The sequence below is a fragment of the Halictus rubicundus genome, chromosome 10 (assembly GCF_050948215.1).
Source record: "Halictus rubicundus isolate RS-2024b chromosome 10, iyHalRubi1_principal, whole genome shotgun sequence".
NCBI lineage: Eukaryota > Metazoa > Arthropoda > Insecta > Hymenoptera > Halictidae > Halictus > Halictus rubicundus.
The window spans coordinates 390,276-413,365 of NC_135158.1; the positions used below are offsets into that span (position 1 = coordinate 390,276).

A 23,090-nucleotide genomic window follows, 5' to 3' on the forward strand; every position below is an offset into this window, starting at 1 on the left:
TTTTCATTATTTTCACTAGTTTCTTTCAGCTATGATCAATATCTCCGTTTTACAATTTAAAAATATGATGTTTTCTTATCTTGGCAGGTTGAATTTGATGTTTCCAGATACATACAATTAGAACTTCATTTGGTAACAACGTTATCTTAAATGTTTGTCGTTGAAGAATTAATAATGCATGCGTAATGTGCACGGATCACATGTGTATCGGATCTGATATTGCAAAGGTCATGGGGAATTTTTGCTTACGCAATATATTCCTGTTACTTTTAGATACGTGTCGAAACATTTTAATCACTATTTTATGAATTTAAATTTGAATTTTTAATGTTCAGAAAAAGCATATGGTCTTAAAATTGAAGTCAAAATCCTAAAAACCAATTTTCGTCTTTTGTTTCTATCTTCTAATTAATACCTTCTATTTACTTTTGTATTTGAATTATAGTGATATTACATATTAGTTAAAATGAGAGAAAGAACGTACTAGAGAAAATACTTTTGTACATAAACAGGAAAGAACGAAAGTATAAGTATGAATGTACAAAGGAAGAGCTAAGGGTAACAAAGGATCAGTTCGATTTCGACGTGAATGTAAAAGAACAAATTCTTTCGATAGTTCGGTGCAAGAAACGGTCATATCATGAGACGTTTGTGACTGTTTGTTGCCCCGAAGATTAAAAACTCTAAGGCAGTCATGTCTAAATCGAACTGACTGTTTGTTGCCCCGAATGTTTACAGTCGCTCTGACTGTTTGTTGCTCCGAACGATTCCGAAAATCTAAGTGGGCAGTCACGTGGAATCGAGCTCACCGTTTGTTGACCTGAGCTCTCCAAATTATCTTTCACTTAGTTTTTCATTTTCCCCAAACAAGATAAACTTTTGTAAAATGTCGTAAGTACTGAAAAATAAAAGTGTATTTGTAAAAGTATTATGATTACCATCGAGGCACGGTATTTCAAATTTTGTCCGTTATATTGTTTTCGTATTTTTTGTGTCGTTGTTCCTTAGTTAGTATAGGAAATAGGAAGTTCTTGAAAGTCTTTAGCCAAGAACTATGTGTCACTATGGAACATATATTTTTATCGTTGATATCATTTCCTGCTCTAGGTATGATTCAGTAAACTGTAGTCATAAATAGATCATATATTCGAAACAGTAATAATATAGCTTAAATTTAAAGCACACCGCGTTATTTAAAGCACACACTCCATCAAACTTTTTATAAAATGAATGGTTAGCAACAAGTTCTAAATACAGAAATTGAAAATACTACTGAAACAAAGTTCAAACGGCATGCGTTTAACTAGAACCAGAATATCAGGAGATCTGTGCCCAAGTGCTTCTGGTATTACCGACACGCGATAGCATCCGTGATGGTGCACCAAAGATTTACAATCCGCAACGTCGAAAAGTCTTTTAGTCTGAGCAGTTCGCCGGAGGCTAGGACGGATCTGCGGCCACGAAAGAGGAACGATAAATCTACGAACGGATAACTGGACGCTTATCTTCCAGATTCTTCAAACCTCTAACGACTTAGCCAACACGTGAATTTTTTTGGAGGACGAATAACCCGTATACGCGTAAGTTTAGCTGTCTAGAATCGTCGATACGTTCTCGAATATGCGGCAAATGAACAATCTGATTTGTGATGCGACAAACATTAAAAAATTTTCCATTTTACAGAATGGAGTGAGATAACACGGTGTGACGTACACGTTATAAACGAATTCTAATTTTCCGCTTTTATAGTGGTAGTGGGAGTTCCCCTAATACCGGACGGCACCTACTGCCGGAGAGTAATTACAGTTTTCTTTCGATATAAGACAACGAAGTGTTTTTCGGAACAAGAAAATTTCTATGCCCTCTGCTTCTTTTGAAGTTGTCCGCTCAACCGCTTTATGGTCTGCCGGACAACTGTATGGAACCCATAAACTCTTACTTAAGAACAATGTCAAGTCGAATAGGTAACCTCATCAGTAATATGTCGAAAGCCGTTCTGAGTTATCGTCTTATTTCGAAAGCAAACTGTATCTCTTTAGCATTTCAAACTTTACCGAGGTATTATCTCGCATAAGTTGTAGAGGAGTAAAAACAAACAATAATCATGTTTTACCACATTCGTGTCGCGTGTGCACAGAACGATCAGTTGGCAGTTGCGGCTGACAAGAATCCGGTGCATAGTGAAGAGGATTAGATTCAAACAAAATAAAGTATTATATATTTTCATTTATTTAGGAAAATCCTTAAGTGTTATACAGAATGTTCCAAAAATGTTGTTTTTCCTTTCAAGGGGTGATTCCTAAGGTCATTTGAAATAACTTTTTCCTTTACGAAAATGTTCTCCGCGGCTTTGTTAAGGAATTATTAGCGAAAAACACATACCAATCATAGCGCGGATACAGCAGGTGGATTCTGACTCAGCCAATGGCAACGCCACGCTCAGCGGGAGCTGTCGCCGAGCCGGGACCCCCCTGCTATAGCCGCGCTCTGATTGGTCCGTGTTTTTCCTTAATAACTCTTTGATAAAGCCGCACAGAACATTTTCGCGAAGGAAAAAGTTACTTCAAATGATCTCAGAGGAATAAATTATCCCTTTCAAGGAAGTACAACATTTTTGGGACACCCGATACATGTAGGCACTAGAGGAACTCCCCCTATATCGAACATAGCTTACAAGCTGTTCATTTAAATTTTTGCTAAATGAAATGAGCCCAATCCCCAGTATACTATTGTGTGTATTTCACAAATGTTTTTAAAAGAAGTGGGCCATTATTTCCTGCCTTACCTTTATCTGCCTTATCTATCTACCCATTTTTTTTATCGTAGGAAAAAGCATTACGCATACCCCGCCCTCCTGGGGGGGAGACAGGGTTATGTAGGGCTCGTCTGTCCAGATGGGCCACGTTTACACACTAAAAAACCTACGGTACCCTCTCTGAGCTAATTGGAGATGGTCGGGATCTCGAAAACGAATATTACCGACCACCTCGACCCCTGGCTTAGAAGCTCTTGTCCCAGGGGCGAGAGAAGCTCCCCCAGCAAACTACCTAGTCTGTTTGGACCCCGTGGGGGCACCCACACGGTGTCCCCCTTCCCTGGGATTATCTATCTACACTTTTTTTCGTGAGGAAATGCTTTTCGCATACCCCGGTTCCCTGGGGAGAGCCGGGGTTATGTGGGACTATCTCCAGGGGGGTAACCCCTGGAGAATACCCACTAAAACCTTACGCCCACCTAAGCTAAAGGGGAGGTACCTGGAGCACGCGAGTATTCTACAGGACACCTCCCAGCTATCATCCTACCCCAGGGAGAGGGGTGGGGGCGAGCCCCCTCCCATTACCTACGCTGTAAAGGCGCAGGGACCCGCCCGGTGTCCCCATCCCTTGTTTTCCGTGGGGCAAATGACTTTACGCATACCCCGGCTCCCTGGGGGAAGCCGGGGTTATGTGGGACTACCCCTGGGGAAAATCTCCCAGAAGGCTACCCACTAAAAAACCCACGCCCACCTAAGCTAAGGGGGAGGTGCCTGAATCACGCGAGTACTCAACAGGACACCTCCCAGCTATCATCATACCCCGGAGGAGGGGTTAACCTCCCCCACTGCCTACGCTACAAGACCCCGGGCGGAGGGACCCGCACGGTGTCCCCATCCCTGGAGCCTTCGGATTGGGCTTCCCGAGCCCCAGCTCGGTCCACCCACAGCTCCCGGAGTCTTCGTGCCCCGCTCGGAGCCGGTGTCCCGAAGGAACCAGCTCCGGCCGAGGCAAGAAGACGCCGCCACCGGAAGGAAGGGCCGTCGGAAGCGCGATCCGGCACGCCCCGACCCTTCCTACCCCACCCCCGACGGATCCCCCTCCCCTAGGGGAGGGACGGACCGACACCCCCCACACCGAGAATACTCCCGGGGGGTGTCGTCCCAACACGGGGGGAGCTATGCTCCCCCCCCCCCGGGGGGGCCCGGTTCAACTCGCACCCCGAATCCACCGCCCCCAATGATGGGGGCACATCAGGACGCGGGGAGTCTCCCCGCACCAACCCCATTCAGCCCCCATTTCCCGGGGGCACCAGTTGGCGCGGGGGTGTACCCCGCGCCTTCCCTTATCTATTTACGCTGCCTTACACTTAAGTATGAGCTGGTTTCAGTTTATTTTAAATTAATTACAGTTGGAATAACTCGAGGAAGATGATCGTTTGAAATAAATTTTCTATATTTTGGGACAGTTCTTTATATATTTTTATAACAAATATTTTTTAACATAACTATTCTCGTCGTTTAGTCACTTGAATAGTTACCGTTCTTGAGCAGCTCATATACTTAATGTTGTTTCCTTCGTATTTCTTTTAGTTCGATCAGCCATCAACTGATTTTTAAATCGTTAAATCTCAGCTTGGAAATTCTAATTTCAAGATGCCAGATGTTATCCGCATTAATTCGCTAACAATAAGTTTTCTTACGTCTTACACTATAAGTATGTGCATGCAAAGGTTGTTGAAAAATATTCTGCTGATTGGCTGACGGACATAATCGTGTAATGACGTCCTTATTTGCTAATTAGAATTTCGAAACACGCTCATCAGACATTCCTATAATATATTTTAACTGTATCAAGGTTAGAAAACTAGACAGACATGATATGATACATATAAATATGTAGTATGGACCTCTTTTATCTAAAGAAGATCAAAGTAAAGAAAAAACTTTCACAAATGCGATGTTACATATCATGACTGAAGCTTTCTCAAGAAAAAGTAGAGAAGTAGAAATATGTAACAGGTTTCTTAGGAAAGCAACTACGTAATGCAAGAGACCTAGAAAGTGAAGACATTTTGCGGTGAAGAAAACGGTATTGACTAATGATGCTTAACAGTGATAAAAAATATCTATCCCTTGCATACAATGCATTACAATTTTGTATCAAATATTAATTTCAATCTTTATCGAAAATAACTGGTTGGATGTGCTACTGGTGTATATTTCGTACACTCATTTTGAAATTATAATTTTTCAGATAATATGTAACTAGTTGCAAAATCGAGTGCATACGCATATTAGAAAAACGTTCATTGAAGGAATACACGTATATATAATTCGTAATATTTATTCGTATAAACGAATAAAAGTATAAGTAATAATACCAATTTTTGTTATATTTTATTTTTAACTTGATTTGCTTGTTTTTTCTTATTTGTGATGTATTTTTTTACATTAAAGAGACGTTAAAAAAATGTTAAATATATAATACTTATAATATTATATTATTTCTACTACACAAAGTTGAGTGTACATGGAGGAAATTGTTTTTATTATATATAATATTAATATGTTCTTGCATTTCCTTGGGCATAAATGCCTGGAAACGTCTCTAGGCATTGATCAACTAATTTCTTTATTGTCGAAATAGGAATATTATTCCACGTTTCTATCACTGTTTTTCTTGGCGTTTTCTTTACTTGTTATACAATATCATCTAGTAAATTAATTCATCTAGCTTGGCAGAAAAACTGAAGTTGTTTGGTGCATTTATGGTCAATTAAGAAACTGACTGTATGCTCGTCACTGTATGTTCAATATTCAACATTTAATAAATTAGCATAATTTTCTTGAGCTGTCTTGTGCTTAATACTCTTGGCTGTTGTAAGTACAATCTCTACTTTATAAATGTCCCAAATATCTAGCCTATAATTGAGATGTGTAAACGTAATACGAATCGGGCATATCGGCGCGATACCAGGAGACCACTACTAATCTAATAAAACAACTTCTCTATTTTTCATAATTTTTTTATGGTACTTTTACCAACATATTCGTGGAGTTTTTCTAATGGAAATGATACCAAATATGATACAATTCCGATGACATTTATAATTCTATTATATTACATTATATCATATTATATTACATTATATTATATTATATTACAATTATATTAACGGAAAAAATAAATATGATTCGAATTATACCGTATTTAGTATAATTTTCATTAAAAAATTGTCACGAATGTGTTGGTGAAAGTCCCATCAAACAATAATGAAAAATAAAGAAGTTTCGTTATTGGATTAGTAGTGGTCTCACATCGATAGACCTGATCCGTATTATGTTTAGTACGAGTTGGCATAGAACTCCGCCGGCAGATCGTTAAGGGGAGGGAACCGAACCTGACCAGGGCAAGCTCCGAATGCCCCGACACAATAATGATCGTCACGCTATGAAAGAACGAACGGCCGCTAGAGGAAGCTAAATAGTAACATTTCTGTCCAGTAGGGGAGCTAGGAACGTTTTCCAAAGTTCAGTATCGAGCAACACACTGTATTGGTAAAACAGAGGAAGAGAGAATGTACGGACGTACGACAACGTGGATGGCGCTGTCGTAGCTTCGTTCGAATAGCCGTGCCGCGGCACACTCACACACCGCCTGATCAGCGTGTACGTGTGACGACGGCGATCGCAAGGGTCAGGGATGCTTGGAAATATTTCCCAATAATGCAGTCACGGGACTTGTCAATGGTGAAAAGAGCTAGATGAAAGTTCTATCTAGGGTGGAAAGGTCCTCAGAAGTCGTACTTTTGCATCATCGAGAAATGGTTAGCAATATTCGGCAGCACGTCGTTTCTCAGGGAGGCTATGGGAACTGACATGGCGGCACACTCACACACCGCCTGGTCGGCGTGTACGTGTGCCTACGAGGGCTGGAAGGGTCTGGAATTCCGCAACCCATTTCTCTATAATACAGGGATGTGAATTTTCAGTAATGATTCGCACTAGATAAAAGGATCAACCTAACATGCTGAATCCCTCGAAAATCCGTAAAAATTATTGTTTGCGAAATGTAACAAATGGTTTGACAAACTATATTTAAATAAATGATTCTTTTCTAGTTTTTATCTCTAGATACAAGTGAACGCATTCTAAATATTTTCAGTAAAAATTTGCTTTCTATAACTCCGTGCCGTGACATTGACACTGGAGGGTGTCATAAATTAGCCCTCCCACGACACTGTCCCGCCGAAGACGAAAGAACTTTCCTGTAACCTCGGTGCAAAACACAGTCATTCTCTAAAGTCTGAAACATCACCGCTTCGCACGAATGTACGATTGCCTAGTAAATATGATCCAAATTATATCATGTTTGGTGTCAATTTTATCAGGAAAATGACGCGAATGTGTTGAGAGAAGTTTCATGAATATATTATGAAAAACAAAAGAATTGGGACATTGCATTAGTATTGTCTCACCGATATACCTGACCCCGCATAATGTTACACTCTTCGGCGGTCTAGCTTCTGGCCCCTTTGAAGGGTAGACACTTGGGGGCGTCATAAATTACCCGTTCTCCGATAGTGTCCTGCCGAAGACGAAAGAGCTGGCATGTAGCCTCGGTGCGAAACACAGTCATTCTCTGAAATCTGAAACATCGTCGCTTCGAACAAATGTACGAATGCGTAGTAAATATGATACAAATTATACCATGTTTGGTGTCATTTTTATCAGAAACATTCCACAAATGTGTTGAGAGAGGTTTCATGAAAAAATAATGGAAAACAAAAAAGATTATGACATTCCATCGGGATTGTCTTACCGATATACCTGACCTTGCACAATGTTACACCCTTCGGCGGTCTAGCTTCTGGGTCTTTCGACAGGTACACGCTTGAGGGTGTCAGAAACTAGCCCTCCCAATATAACCCCAGATAAAAGAGCTAAGGGGCACAGAATGCCTGTGGGATTAGGACAAGTTTCACCGATACGTAATGTTACGATAAAAATTACAATCTCATTAAAGACAGTCCAAATGATGCTTCATGTTTTTAATCTATTTATTAATACATGCTTTTATTTTTTTATGCTTTTATGTTTTTAATGAGAACAATATTGTTAATACGAATGACTTCTAGAGCTTATCTAGAGCATTTGGACCGTCTTTAATGAGATTGTAATTTTAACTTTCAAATTTTAATACAAATTTTTTTATCTTTCATTCGTTATTCGAAATTTTTATTTCGATAACTATTTTGCCCAACTCTGCGTATTGATAATATCATAAAAATATACTTACGAAGTTACATACGCCTAGAAGGTATGACAAGAAGGTAAATTATGACAATTTTTTGAGGAGTGCGGTAACTTCGTGAGGATATTTTAATGATATTATCGATACGTATGCAACTTCATTCGAAACAAATTCGTCGGAATTCCAGAAATATTTAATTTAATTTAATTTAATTTAATTTAATTTAATTTAATTTAATTTAATTTAATACAAAATTTAATGCAAATAAAGATTATGCACATGTTTGCTAAATATACCTACTGTAATTATAAAAAAAACCAAGTACATTAAAAGTTACGTTATAAGTTATGAATGAAGTACCGTTATTACCATTATGTATTTCATAAAAACGCAGAAACTCTCGGACCCCGCGTACCGTCAGGCCGGCCAGACAATGCATACAGAAATCCATATAAAATGCGGAACATTGCAAGCATAGTCGGCCTGGCCGTTCGGTGTGCCGGTCGTTGGGTGTAACATGGGTCAGGTACATCGGTGAGACAATACTAATGCAATGTCATCATTTTTTTTGTTTTTCCTTATTTTTTCCTGAAACCTCTCTCAACACATTCGTGGAATGTTTCTGATAAAAATGATACCAAACATGGTATAATTTGTATCATATTTACTACGCATTCGTACATTTGTTCGGAGCGACGATGTTTCAGATTTCAGAGAATGACTGTGTTTCGCACCGAGGCTGCATGCCAGCTCTTTCGTCTTTGGCTGGACACTATCGGAGAAGGGCCAATTTATGATGCGCCCAAGTGTCTACCCTTCGAAGGGGCTAGAAGCTAGACCGCCGAAGAGTGTAACATTATGCGGGGTCAGGTATATCGGTGAAACAATACTAATGCAATGTCCCAATTCTTTTGTTTTTCATAATATATTCATGAAACTTCTCTCAACACATTCGCGTCATTTTCCTGATAAAATTGACACCAAACATGATATAATTTGGATCATATTTACTAGGCAATCGTACATTCGTGCGAAGCGGTGATGTTTCAGACTTTAGAGAATGACTGTGTTTTGCACCGAGGTTACAGGAAAGTTCTTTCGTCTTCGGCGAGACAGTGTCGTGGGAGGGCTAATTTATGACACCCTCCAGTGTCAATGTTATGGAGCGGGCCATCGACGCAAGATACTAATTCGCAACAGGTTGCGTTCAAACCATTAGAGATATTGAAATCAAATTTTTACAGAAAATATTTAGAATATATTCATTTTTATCTGGAGATAAAAACTAGAAAAAATCAATTGATAAATATAGTTTGCCCAACTATTTGTTACATTTCGCGAACAATAATTTTTAGGGATTTTTGAGGGATTCAGCATGTCAGGTTGATCTTTTTATCTAGTGCCATTACTGAAAATTCACATCCTTGTATTATCCAACCTTCCAAGATGCTAATTGGCTAAAGCGCTTTTCACTATGAAAAAGTCCCGTCTCTGCATTATTGGGAAATGGTTAGTGGCATCCTAGACCCTTGCGATCGCCGTCGGCACACGTACACGCCGACCAGGCGGTGTGTGAGTGTGCCGCCATGTCAGTTCCCATAGCCTCCCTGAGAAACGACGTGCTGCCGAATATTGCTAACCGTTTCTCAATGATGCAAAAGTACGACTTCTGAGGACCTTTCCACCCTAGATAGAACTTTCATCTAGCTCTTTTCACCATTGACAAGTCCCGTGACTGCATTATTGGGAAATATTTCCAGGCATCCCTGACCCTTGCGATCGCCGTCGGCACACGTACACGCTGATCAGGCGGTGTGTGAGTGTGCCGCCGCACGGCTATTCGAACGAAGCTACGACAGCGCCATCCACGTTGACGCGCCGCTCATGCTCCTACAGCCCTCTCTGGCGGACAACATGCTGCCGAATATAGCTAATCATTTCTCGATGACGCAAAAGTAGGACTTCTGAGGACCTTTTCACCCTAGATTGAACCTTTATCTAGCTCTTTTCACTATGGAAAAGTCCCGTCGCTGCATTATTGGGAAATATTTCCAGGCATCCCGGACCCTTGCGATCGCCGTCGGCACACGTACACGCCGACCAGGCGGTGTGTGAGTGTGCCGCCATGTCAGTTCCCATAGCTTCCCTGAGAAACGACGTGCTGCCGAATATTGCTAACCGTTTCTCAATGAGGCAAAAGTACGACTTCTGAGGACCTTTCCACCCTAGATAGAACTTTCATCTAGCCCTTTCCACCATTGACAAGTCCCGTGACTGCATTATTGGGAAATATTTCCAGGCATCCCTGACCCTTGCGATCGCCGTCGGCACACGTACACGCTGATCAGGCGGTGTGTGAGTGTGCCACGGCACGGCTATTCGAACGAAGCTACGACAGCGCCATCCACGTTGACGCGCCGCTCATGCTCCTACAGCCCTCTCTGGCGGACAACATGCTGCCGAATATAGCTAATCATTTCTCGATGACGCAAAAGTAGGACTTCTGAGGACCTTTTCACCCTAGATTGAACCTTTATCTAGCTCTTTTCACTATGGAAAAGTCCCGTCGCTGCATTATTGGGAAATATTTCCAGGCATCCCGGACCCTTGCGATCGCCGTCGGCACACGTACACGCCGACCAGGCGGTGTGTGAGTGTGCCGCCATGTCAGTTCCCATAGCTTCCCTGAGAAACGACGTGCTGCCGAATATTGCTAACCGTTTCTCAATGATGCAAAAGTACGACTTCTGAGGACCTTTCCACCCTAGATAGAACTTTCATCTAGCCCTTTCCACCATTGACAAGTCCCGTGACTGCATTATTGGGAAATATTTCCAGGCATCCCTGACCCTTGCGATCGCCGTCGGCACACGTACACGCTGATCAGGCGGTGTGTGAGTGTGCCACGGCACGGCTATTCGAACGAAGCTACGACAGCGCCATCCACGTTGACGCGCCGCTCATGCTCCTACAGGCCTCTCTGGCGGACAACATGCTGCCGAATATAGCTAATCATTTCTCGATGACGCAAAAGTAGGACTTCTGAGGACCTTTCCACCCTAGATTGAACCTTTATCTAGCTCTTTTCACTATGGAAAAGTCCCGTCTCTGCATTATTGGGAAATATTTCCAGGCATCCCGGACCCTTGCGATCGCCGTCGCACACGTACACGCCATCCACGCTTTCGCGCCGCGCATGCTCCTATAGGCCTCTGTTTTACCGATACAGTGACTACTGACGATGAGACAGATCGGGAACATAGTACAGCGCTCGTAGCGAAAAATGTCGGAACTATATTTTGATGAAATACTCAATGATCTAATTTTTCTGGGTGCCCGCTTTCATTTGTTTGATACGTAAGCATACAACGTGATCGGCGTGGCATTGAGTTCCTATATGTTCCCGCTAGGGTGGAAAGGTCCAACGAACTCCATACGAGCTCTGAATCTCTCGATATTTACGATAATGTCACTCGACAAGCAGTATGCTGCTGAATATTGCAAATTACGGCTAAAAAACGCAAAAGTACGACTTCTGAGGACCTTTTCACCCTAGATTGAACTTTTATCTAGCGATTTTGACTACAGAACAGTACTATTTTTGCATTGTTAACAAATGAGAGCGGGCCTCCCGTACCCTTGCAAAACTCGGGTACGTGTGCGGAACTAGGGAGGGGATGCACTCACACAATCTTGAGCCGTGCCCACCGCCTTAAGCGTTCAGGGCCTAGAACTTTGAAATTCACGGTTATCCTTGATCGTAGTCCCGGACCCATCGTAGGTATACTTTGATGTCTGCCGGTTATCTGAATGAAAAGTGAAAAGCGACCGTCGTGGGAGTCCGGTCATCGGAAAGGTGCCGCTGGCACACATACTTGCATCAGAGAAAGTCACCGTCCCCTTCTCGCGACTGGGATGCACTTGTACCTGCGTGTACATAATCGATGCATTAACACCTTGCATAACTCAGCCTCGGTATTAATCATTCCATTATGCGATTGTGTTGTAGTAACGGGATTCTTCGCGTCACAGTCGTCGCTTTCCACGCTAGCGACGTAACACGGGACGAATAGTGACGAAAATCTACCAGTGAAAAATTGAAATCCTAGCTGGGGATCATTGTTTTCTACGGCAGAGGCTTTGTTATCCGAAAATATTATTCAAAAGTTCTGCTATCCGGATATGACATGTCTCGATGGTACGGCATAAATTGTTAATATTGTAGACACTAATTAAGTCTTTTCATTTTCAGTCTAATCCAGTTTATCATGCGTATCTTATCTTTTCATTAAGATTTATGTTCATAAAATAAAAACTCAATCTGATGGTATTCGTGAGACATGGATAAACGCAGTGAATACTCTGATACGATACTCGAATACACGAATACTCGATGAATACTCGATTACTCTATTTATTTCACTGGTATTTGTCGAATTTCGAATTAATGTGCCCTATGTTTTCATAAATAAAAGATGTTATTAACTGAAGACTTACACATTTATTTTGACAAATCACATGTGCAGAATGGAAATATTTTATGCTTTGTAAAATGATGCGAAATCTCATAGAAAATGGAGATGAGTTTATTCAAGTGACGCAAGCAAATACTTATCATTTTACAAGACATAAAATATACTGTATTAACTACGTAAACTGTACATAGGGTAAGGGACTCAATTACTGTGATTTTTTAAAGAAGTTTTTAAGAAGAACTGAGAACTTGAGAAGATAATGTGAGAAAAATGTTTGATTAAAATTGCATTTGCTCGAAATTACAAAGAAAGTATTAAAAGTTGTATTTTGCAACTTTTGTGCGGACTTATATTAAAAATTTTAAAAGTACGTTTTGTACATCTGTATCAATTATATATATTCTGAGTATTTCATCTAAATCGGTCAACGTTGGAATGAGCTACAAACGTTTAACGATGAAAGCTTAAGGGGGCCGGCAGGCATTTGGCCTTGACTGTCACGCTATGTTATCCTGTGCCTTTTTTCTACACATTTTACGTCTTAAATAAGTAATCAATTAAAAATGCATACCACCGTGTTTGTACATGTCTTTGCTACGTCTGTATAGAGCCTTTTTTCGATACGAACACTAAATCCCTCGAAATTAAGAGAATCTTTCAGCGGCAGGCATCTTGTGACGTCATACTTGCTTCAGAATTCGAATTTTCTGCCGAATATTACAAATTACTCCGCGATGAGGTAGAAATTCGCAATTTGGGCTCTATACAGACGTAGATTGGACTTTTAGGAAACACAATTGACCACTTCTAAACTGCTCATTCTAATATTGAAGCGGCAGTTTGTCTAGATTTTGACCCTTGCATACGTATATGGATTTCAAACCATGCCGGCCCCCTTAAGGGTGATAGTCGCAGAATTTTGGCCTTGTCAGAGAATTTCGCCCTTATGTGATTATTTTGAAACATCTGTAGCTTATTGCAACGTTGAACGATTTTGAAGAAATTCTCAGAATATGTATAATTCATACAGATCTACAAATCGTACTTTCTAAATTTTCAATCTAACTCCACATAAAAAAGTTGCAAAATATAACTTTTAGTATTTTCTCTGCAATTTCGACCAATTGCAATTTTTGTAAAAATTTGGTTTCACTTTGTGTAGCAACCAATTGTGCTAACTTCTTTTAAAAAAATCCAAGTCGTATGGTCCAATATTAACAAAGATATACGATTTTTAAAAGCGTCCGAATATTAGTGGGAGTCACTGTATATGTATAACCTACAGAATGAAAAATTATATGATTTTAATGAAAAAATATTCAATATATGTCTTTTTTAATATTCATTACTCTTTAAAGATAAGTATAACTAGTATAGACACAGTAATTGGTTCCCTTACGCTATGTACCGATTATGCGTAAAAATCTTATCTTCTCGCCGTATTTTTCTTTTAACAAGCCAACAATGACATTGTGTTACAAACCGAGCCTCGACCCTTCAACATTTTAGCTCGGTGAAAAAATGAAAGTGGCGAAAAATCCTAGATAGGCCTCTAAAAATTTCTCTATTCAATTAGTACTATTGAATTTAGAGTGAAATCACTCTGGCGTCTCTAGCTCGGACCGATTAATTTAATCATGACGAACTTAATCCTCGATACCGTAACCCAGATTTAGCAACGGTCTTAATTCGATAAACTTATTATGGACAAACCTAATCATTTAGTGATAAATACTGTCTGACGTTATTGATTGGAACACGAGTGTTACTAGATCGAAAAATGTTCGATTTCGCAGGATTTGAACGATCACGATATAGGTATACCCCGTTTGAAATTGACATGTAAGTATTTCAATATTTTATACAGCAAACTGGTAAAGTGTTTTCCGCAAAATATCGCGATTTCGTTAAACTGTCGAATTTTATGTGTTGCGTAGCAAAGATTCTTTTGTGTGAAAGAAATTGAGAAAGCTTTGGGAGCAGGACTCGATGAATAGGAAATGAAGTTGTTACCATTTACCGTACAGTTGTGCTGAAAATTCGCTGTTCCATTGGACGCAAACTATGACGCGGAAAAAGTATGATTCGTGATGGAGGACGGTACGAACCGTTAAAGCAGAAGCTATTATATTCTCGGGGTTTGTTGCTGCAGGCACTAGGTTGCTAAATTACGGTTTCTACGCGAAGCAGATGAACGGTAACGCCTCCGTGAGGATTCTGTCAGGCGGAATCGCGAAAGACCAACCGCGAAGGATTCGTTGCGGGAAGGGGACAGGTTTATTGCTTACAGTTGCCCGCAACGGTACCTACACGGCCAACAGAAATTTTCTTCGACATAACTCGAAGGTTTTTTCCCCCTCCTCGCGATCGTGCATTAGGATCGTAACGTCTTAGGTGCCACCATTTTTTGATGGAGTCCTCGTGTGCGCGCAGCTCGCCTCCATCGGGAGGCGATTCGTTGGTCGAATCTGCGTTCAGATGGAAATTATGACGCATGTGTTCAATTTCTGTCGACATTAAAATATGTGCTTTTTAATGCGTGTCTAGATGAAAAGAAACTGTTACAGTATAAAGTGGACGTGATAAAACATAACGCAAGAACTGAACAAATTCTGAAAACTGCTCTTCTATAAAGTTTAAAAGAATCAAACCTATCATGTTTTACGATTCAACCGTAAAAATATTAGTTCTATTGACAGCGAAAAGTATAGTTAAATGGCATGTTATCGCGTTGGTCTACATTTTGCATCTATCAAATATGAATTTTATGAACTAACGAACTGTTCGAAAGCATTTGTAATTAAAAATACTTTTATCAAATTCGTAACTTGTAAAAAAGTAGTCGAATAGTTGAAAGTTGATAAAATGAAAATTATTTAGAAACAGTTATTTTAGTGTCGAACAGTCTCGAGCTAAAGACAAGTACAAAATTTTATTTGAAAAGCAGGATTTAAATAAATGTTAATCTGTCATATGAAATGTGTTAAAGTTTATGTTAAAAGCAGGTCAATAATATTGGGATATAAATTTTCAAGTTGATACAGGTATTTAAAAAATAACATTTTAATCTGTAATGCAACCGATTACGTATAGCCATTTAATATTGAAAGACAAAAATTTTGTATTTAGAAAATTTCTCTTCAAACAATTTTTATTTTGTACAACTTTTAATTGGTAATTTAGAATTAAATAATTGGATAATTTTTGGCAATTTTTTTAACAATTTTATGTGTCATACATTTACTGTATGAATGGTTAAACATGATATGAATTCCTTTTCATTCGTTCTACTACCTAACGGCGTATTTAGTACTCATCGAGTAATAGAATTTAAATGGTAAACAGGAAATATAAAATGTGCAAGAACTTAAAACGTAATGATACAGTGAAACAGTGGAAAAATTCAAAGTACGCTACGTGGCAACAATTAGGAAACAGTTCAATGAAAATCAAACACACTTCAGAAGTTTTTACTACTCACTAATTAATGATAGTGTTTAATGCGTTCACGAGATTGATGACGGTTCGTTCATACATTTTAACTTTGGTAACAGGTATTTTATAGTGGTAATCTGATATGAAGAACATAGTGGAGTATTACAGCTATACAGCTATACAATACGCGCACGCGATACATAAGTTCATGAACGAGCGACTTTTAGGCTAGAGGACCACGCAATGCGCCTACTACGCGTTTATACACGTCGGACGTTCCGTCTACTGCCGATAGATGGCGTCGTTGTATGTCTCTCGTGTATTGTTTCTAAAAATTTCAATTCACTGTATGTCAATTACACCTAAAAACAATGATGAAACTCCCTGTCCCACTTTTCATAGTTTGTATATACACATTTATCATACTTTTCGATATCATGCTGTCATTATATTGGATATTTAGAATAAACCTATGGCCGAGAATAATTTATACATTTACGGTCTTAGCATTTCGGGAATGCACATGTCATTAACGGTACCGGCATTCTAGTTTGCCAAATAGCAAAAGGAACAAGAGCAAATCAACGAAAAAAAAAAAGAATGAGTTATTATATTTGAAGAGGTAGTTAGAGTAAATGCTCAGAGTTCATTTTGTTATTGCGATAGTTCTATTGAAATGTGGGCATAAGTGCGTATAAACACATTAGTATTTTAATTTGACTATCTACATGGGTAGGAAGAATTTATATCTTCCCCCATTAAATGTAATAACGTAGTATTTAAGTACACCCTTCGTTTAATCAATTGTCCGAGACTTAATCAAAATGTTATTCTCCGAAAAAGTATTGTACCTATCTGTCTATAAATATCTTATAAATTCAATTGTTATAATTTTTTTTAACCTTTTAGTATCGGCCGAAAAATGCTAACAAGTCAAAAACGCCCTTGGATTAAATTAATTGTGTAAAATTTTAACCTTATGTAGTTATGGGGTAAAATGGAAAAAGTTAGTTTTTAGCCTATTTTCCCCATTCAGTCATGTGCGAAAATTCTGAAAAAAATCGAGCAGATGTTAATTACCCAGATATATATGATTCAGATTTTTAAGATGAAACTCTTAGTTGCAAAATATCAAAACCCTTTAAAAAGTCGGAAAATTATGATATCGCATTGGAGTTTAAGAGCGACGTCATTTATATTTTTACAGCATCAGTGTATAGTTATAAATATTATTCATGAATTTTCTTAGACATTTTGGTGAGGTGCGCGGTAGTAAAAAAGAATAAGAACTGCTTTTCCCACAAAAAACCAATATGAAATTGAAGTTTTAGATATTTATTTATTTATTGCTTTAAACCAAGTGGTTTATATAGCAAGTACAGTATTATTACATTTGGCTTACATTAAATAGGTTTACATTGTTTCTAAATTCTAACGGAACATTGTTTAAGGAAATTAGAAATTATTTTCAGTCCTTTTATATCAGGTTTACGTAAGAAGGAACTAATACAAAGAGGGAAACAGTACTTGCTTTTGAGGAGCTTTGTTTCCAATGTATTACGTTCATTTTCAGAGTCTGGGCATTGCCATATAATATGATTTAGGTCTTGGAGTTCTGCTCCGCATTGGCAAGCACTGTAAGTTATAAAGTTACCCATTGCCAATGAACCGTTTAAATTATAGTAATTGTCTCGACATCTATTTACAAAAACTAGAAAATCTCTGGAGAGCACAAGACCAGTGTACCATGGTTTGCCTTTGTCCTTGTGATAAAATCTAACGTAGTTCGCACCTTTGACTAGACCTTCCTTTTTTATTAGGGTGTTAGTGGACAGTCTTGCTTGAATTTTGAGGTCTCTGGTTAGGTCAGCGATTGAAGCCTTGATATCTGGCGAAGGACTTTCTTTGGTCGCTTCTTTCGCAAGTGAGTCTACTTCTTCGTTACCGATAATCCCTATATGTGCTGGTATCCAGATAAACTTAATGAAATTCTGGCCTTTGTTGTTTAATATAAACGTAGAGTACTTAGTTTTGATTTGAATGATATGGTTATTGATACCATATTTGAAGGTTGGCTTCTGTAGTGATTTGATTGTACTTTGCGAGTCGGTGAAGATGAAAAAATTTGTAGCATTACTATATAAATTGGCAATATCCAGTGCTCGGCTAATGGCATAGCACTCTGCTGTGAAAATTGATGCATGTTTGTTTAAGCTAAATTTTTGGGAGATATTTAATTGTGGGCAGTATAATGCGGCACCTACTGATTCGAAGTTTTCTGTTACATTGCCATCGGTATAGATTGCAACCGTATTCGGAGGGTTGGATTCAATGAAATCTCGTAACGGAACATTAGGGTCGGAAGAATCTTGTAATGATTGACCTAAATACACATCACTAGGTGGAATATTAAATAGGATGTTATAGTCTGTGGTAAAAACAGGATGTTTTTCAGCAATCTCTAGGTCAGGTCGTGTTTCCAACAAAGTAAGGAGGTTTTCAACTAGCAGAGAGTGTTTTGTTCGTCTATTGGGAGAAATAGCAATCAAGTCTGTGTTGTTTTTAAACAGTATTTTGTTTGAAATTGAGGTTGTATAAGAGTAACATTTGAATAAATATTTTCTAGCTAGAAAATTAACTCTATCCCGAAGGGAAATGACTTTAGCTTCGCTAAGCAAAACATTTGTGGGCGTGCTAATTCTGTACCCCAGTACCAGTCGAATTGCAGCAAACTGAATTCGATCTAATTTGAGGATTAGGTTTTTGTTTTTCGGATAATATATGAAGCAATTATATTCCATAATTGGTCTTATGAGACTACTATACAGGGTGAGTCACCAAACGTTAGCACCTCAAATATCTTTGTTGTTTCTAAAGATACGTAAAATATGGTAAGGACAAAGTTGAATGGTACAATGGGGTTGACACGATGCAAAAAAAAATTTTGTTTTTATGTCATTTTTTTGGAGATATCAAGGTCACCTTGACTTTTTAAAATGGAACCACCCCTTTTTAAACACCTACAATGATAGTCCCTTTCATTAGGAATTCAGTGACTATAATTAGTCCAAGGTCATTCAAGGTCAAGGACAGAAAAAACGTATAAAACTAAAATATGGAAGCAGAATACCTGTATTTTATAAATGTTCGAAATGATGGCCGTCTGCGTCGATACATTGTTGTAAACGAGCTCTGAAGGAATGTTGAACTCTGATAAGTGTATCCGACGTGATATTCGTACATGCTGTGATGATACGCTGACGCATATCTTCAACTGTTGTTGGAGCATCCGTGTACACGGTCTCTTTTAGCAGACCCCATAAAAAGAAATCCAGTGGATTTAAATCAGGCGAACGTGCTGGCCATGAAACTGTTCCGCCTCGTCCAATCCATCGGTTTGGATATCGAGAATCCAACGTTTCTCTTGCTACTCGTGCATAATGAGCAGGACAACCGTCATGTTGGTACCACATATCGTAGCGATTTTGTAAAGGGACATCTTCTAACAAAATTGGCAGATCTTCTTGCAAAAATTGAGCGTATTTCTGTCCTGTCATCATTCCGTTAACGAAATATGGTCCAATTACTTTGTCGTTCAAAATACCACACCACACGTTTACGCTCCATTGTCTTTGATGATCAATTTCTCGCAGCCAGTGCAGATTATCCACAGACCAATAATGGGCGTTCCGTAGATTAATTGAGCCATGATTAGTAAATGTTGCTTCGTCCGTAAACAAGACATTAGAAAAAAATGAATGATTTTGAAGCAATCCCCATTGACAAAAGTTAATTCTATTTTGAAAATCATTCCCGTGCAATTCTTGATGGAGCGATATGTGGAACGGATGATGTCGGGCCAGAATTCGTATTACGCTACTTTGACTTATGCCTGCTTCCCGGGCAATTTTTCTCGTACTCACGTGAGGATTGACAGCTATAGCTGCTAAAATATTAATTTCATTGTCTTCATTAGTTGTGGGATTCTTCCGTTTGTACTGTCTTGCATGTACACTTCCAGTACTTCGAAACAACCTGTACGTATTAGTGAAAGTATGTCTAGAAGGAGTGTTTCGCTCGGGGTACCTTTCTTCATAAAGTAGTTGGGCCTGCACTGCATTTTTTCTACATTCACAGTAAATCGTGATCATATCACACTTTTCAGTCATCGAATATAACATAGCGGAATCGCGTTTGGAAAGGACCTTAGGAAGGACCTTAGAATGTTTACTATTTCCTACAAGTCTCAACCGTGATAAACGTATTCTGCTTCCATATTTTAGTTTTATACGTTTTTTCTGTCCTTGACCTTGAATGACCTTGGACTAATTATAGTCACTGAATTCCTAATGAAAGGGACTATCATTGTAGGTGTTTAAAAAAGGGTGGTTCCATTTAAAAAAGTCAAGGTGACCTTGATATCTCCAAAAAAATGACATAAAAACAAAATTTTTCTTTTGCATCGTGTCAGCCCCATTGTACCATTCAACTTTGTCCTTACCATATTTTACGTATCTTTAGAAACAACAAAGATATTTGAGGTGCTAACATTTGGTGACTCACCCTGTATATTAACAACAAAGTCTCGGGTGAAGCACCCCATGAAACGCCAGAAAGAAATTTCATAATATTTAGAAGCCTAAAACATTTTTTCCTCACATTATTTATATGAACTTTAAAGCTCATGTCAAAGTCAAAATTGATTCCTAGAAATTTAACTGTTTCGCTAGATTTGATGACATGGTTGTCTATTATAATTTCGGTTTTACCCGGTAGAATGCGTCTCCTATTAAAGTGAACAAACACAGTTTTTTGAGGAGACAGGTCGAGGCCAACAGATTTGAGATTAGCATTAATAGTATTGATCGATTGTTCGAGTAACCTTTTGCTGTCGTTAATGATAGTGGAATGTTCTTAATAACTTCAGCTACATGAAAGTTATATAGTAGCGGACTTAGAACTCCTCCCAGTTGCAAACCTTTCCAGGTTGTTCTTGTGACAGTGCTTGTGGCTCCATCTATAGCGGTAATTTTCCTGCCAAACGTTATATGTTTGATAAATCTTATGACTACGGTGTCGGTCATTTTTTCTACAAGGTGTTGGTTGGCGAGGTACATACAGATTCTGCCGTTCGGAATTCTAGAAACGAATCTGATATTAACCGGTGAAATAACTTTAGCTACTGCTAGTGTGAATTCTTTGATGGACACACCATCAATTGCATCCATGATAATCGCTTGTTCTTTAGTCGGGAATGTAATACTTTGTGTTGCGGCTGCATACGTCAAGGGTACACTTTCTGTTGTTACTTTTGTTGAGCTCGTTGACTTGTTTGAATGAACATTACTGTACTCAGAGACGTTCATGCTTCTTAAGTTGTTCTCAAATGAGGCCCCCTGGTTGCCAGGGGGCATCATCGCTGCACTTGACGTTAACAATTCGGTTGTAAGCAATTAAATATTTCGTAAGCACTCGCGATACTGAACTAGACACTTCACATACAGGAACGATGTAGCGCTCTGTTTGCAAACACGTCTGACTCGTTCGACGGTTCGAGCCGAACTCTTTTTAGATATTTATTGATTTACAAACATAATTAAACAGGAAAGTCAATATAATCAGTGAAGTTACGTACGTCGTGTGGGTTACATGCGAAATTATAATTTTAACGCTGCTTGCAAATAAAAAACCAGTTGGCGCAGCGATTAGGATTCCGACTGTGGCATCGCTGTGCACTTTTTGGCCTTAGTAGGTACTTTACGTATCAAAAACAGCAAGAAACGAAGCTCCATCACGTTTTCAATTCTCATTGACCGAAATCAATGAATTGCAAGATTTGATATTAATTGCCTGCAGGTTGAGCCGACGAAGCGTTCACTTCTTTCGCAAACTGATTGGCCTTCTCACGCGTAGCAAAAGCAATTTTGCGATCGCTATTCGACAATCGAACGTGACAAAAAATACACTAAACGACAAGTTTGTAATTTATAACATCCTCCCCTCGGTGTTCTTCAAGGTCGATGATCATTAAATTATCAGGCTTTTTTCAATCTTCGCGCTGTTTAGTATCAGGAACAAGAGCAACGCACAGAAGGCAAATAAAATATGGCCTCGGTTCAGCGATCACAGCGGAAACTGTCGCCGTTCACGTGAAATCTATTCACTGCAAGCGTAACCGTTTCACTTTTATAGATATTATTATTGCGTTCGATGGAGAATTGCGCGTAACCGTTGTTGCTTCGAAATCCGCCAGCATTCTTCTACTAGCTTTTTATTATCCCGCGTCAGAATGCTTTTGTGTTGGAAAAATGTCTGAGGAAAATAGCACATTTTTTACGACGCTCGAACGAAAGAATTTCTGCAATTCTCTTTCTTTCCAGATGACTTCATTCAACTTGCTAGTCCGAATTGCAGAAGTTAAAGTTAAAGATGGCCGATTTCAAGCGTTTTTGGTTTTTTTTACAATTTGTGGCAACATTACTCAGTTTCAATGAAATTTTCAGAATATGTACATACATATATGTAACTTACATGAATCTATGATATTTTTATTACACACTCTGATAGAAAATCTGTAAAAAGCAATATTTAATATTTTTTTTTCCGTAATTCTTTCCAATTGAGATTTTCTGAAACATTTTTTAATAGATTTTGTAATAGATTCTAATCCTTCTAAGTTCTTTAAAAAACTCAGGTCGTTTGGTCCAATTTTAAAAATGTTACTCATACTCAGCATGAACATCTTTTTGACTGCTTATGTATTCGTTTCGTAATTCGAAGTGAACCGTACCGTCAAATTATTTGCTAAAATTACATTAGCGCATTTATTAACGCAATTTATCGATCGAAATAACGTTCAGTTACGCACAATGAAAAAATTGGAAGTACGATTATTTCTCAATTTGTGTCTTTTAAAAACAACGAAAGTAATACAATGAAGGTTTCTTGTTTGCGTTTCAGAAATGCGTTGGTTTCGCGGCCATGCCGAGGCGCCAAGACTTTTAAGCCTCAGTCCTCTTCAAGCCGATGAAGACCTTGACGGAGCATCTTATCACTTTCATGCCACGTCTCAATACAGAGGTATTAATTATAAGACGCCGTCAATAAAATTACCATAATGCTGAAAAACATATATTATAATATATTGTAATTTTTCAGTTGAACAAACATT

The 23,090-nt window shown here is 38.8% G+C and overlaps 2 protein-coding genes across 2 annotated transcripts in view; both read left to right on the forward strand.

The window, feature by feature from the left end:
* The window catches only part of LOC143358230 (uncharacterized), a 357,298-nt gene that overhangs the window by 198,567 nt on the left and 135,641 nt on the right, over positions 1-23,090 (forward strand). The window lies entirely within an intron of this gene.
* LOC143358219 (uncharacterized) overlaps positions 1-23,090 on the forward strand; it is a 178,939-nt gene that overhangs the window by 133,839 nt on the left and 22,010 nt on the right. The window contains exon 2 of the mRNA XM_076795186.1: positions 22,880-22,999. Within this exon, the coding sequence (XP_076651301.1) occupies positions 22,882-22,999 (118 nt within the window). The 5' untranslated portion in view covers positions 22,880-22,881. The remainder of the gene's footprint in view (positions 1-22,879; positions 23,000-23,090) is intronic.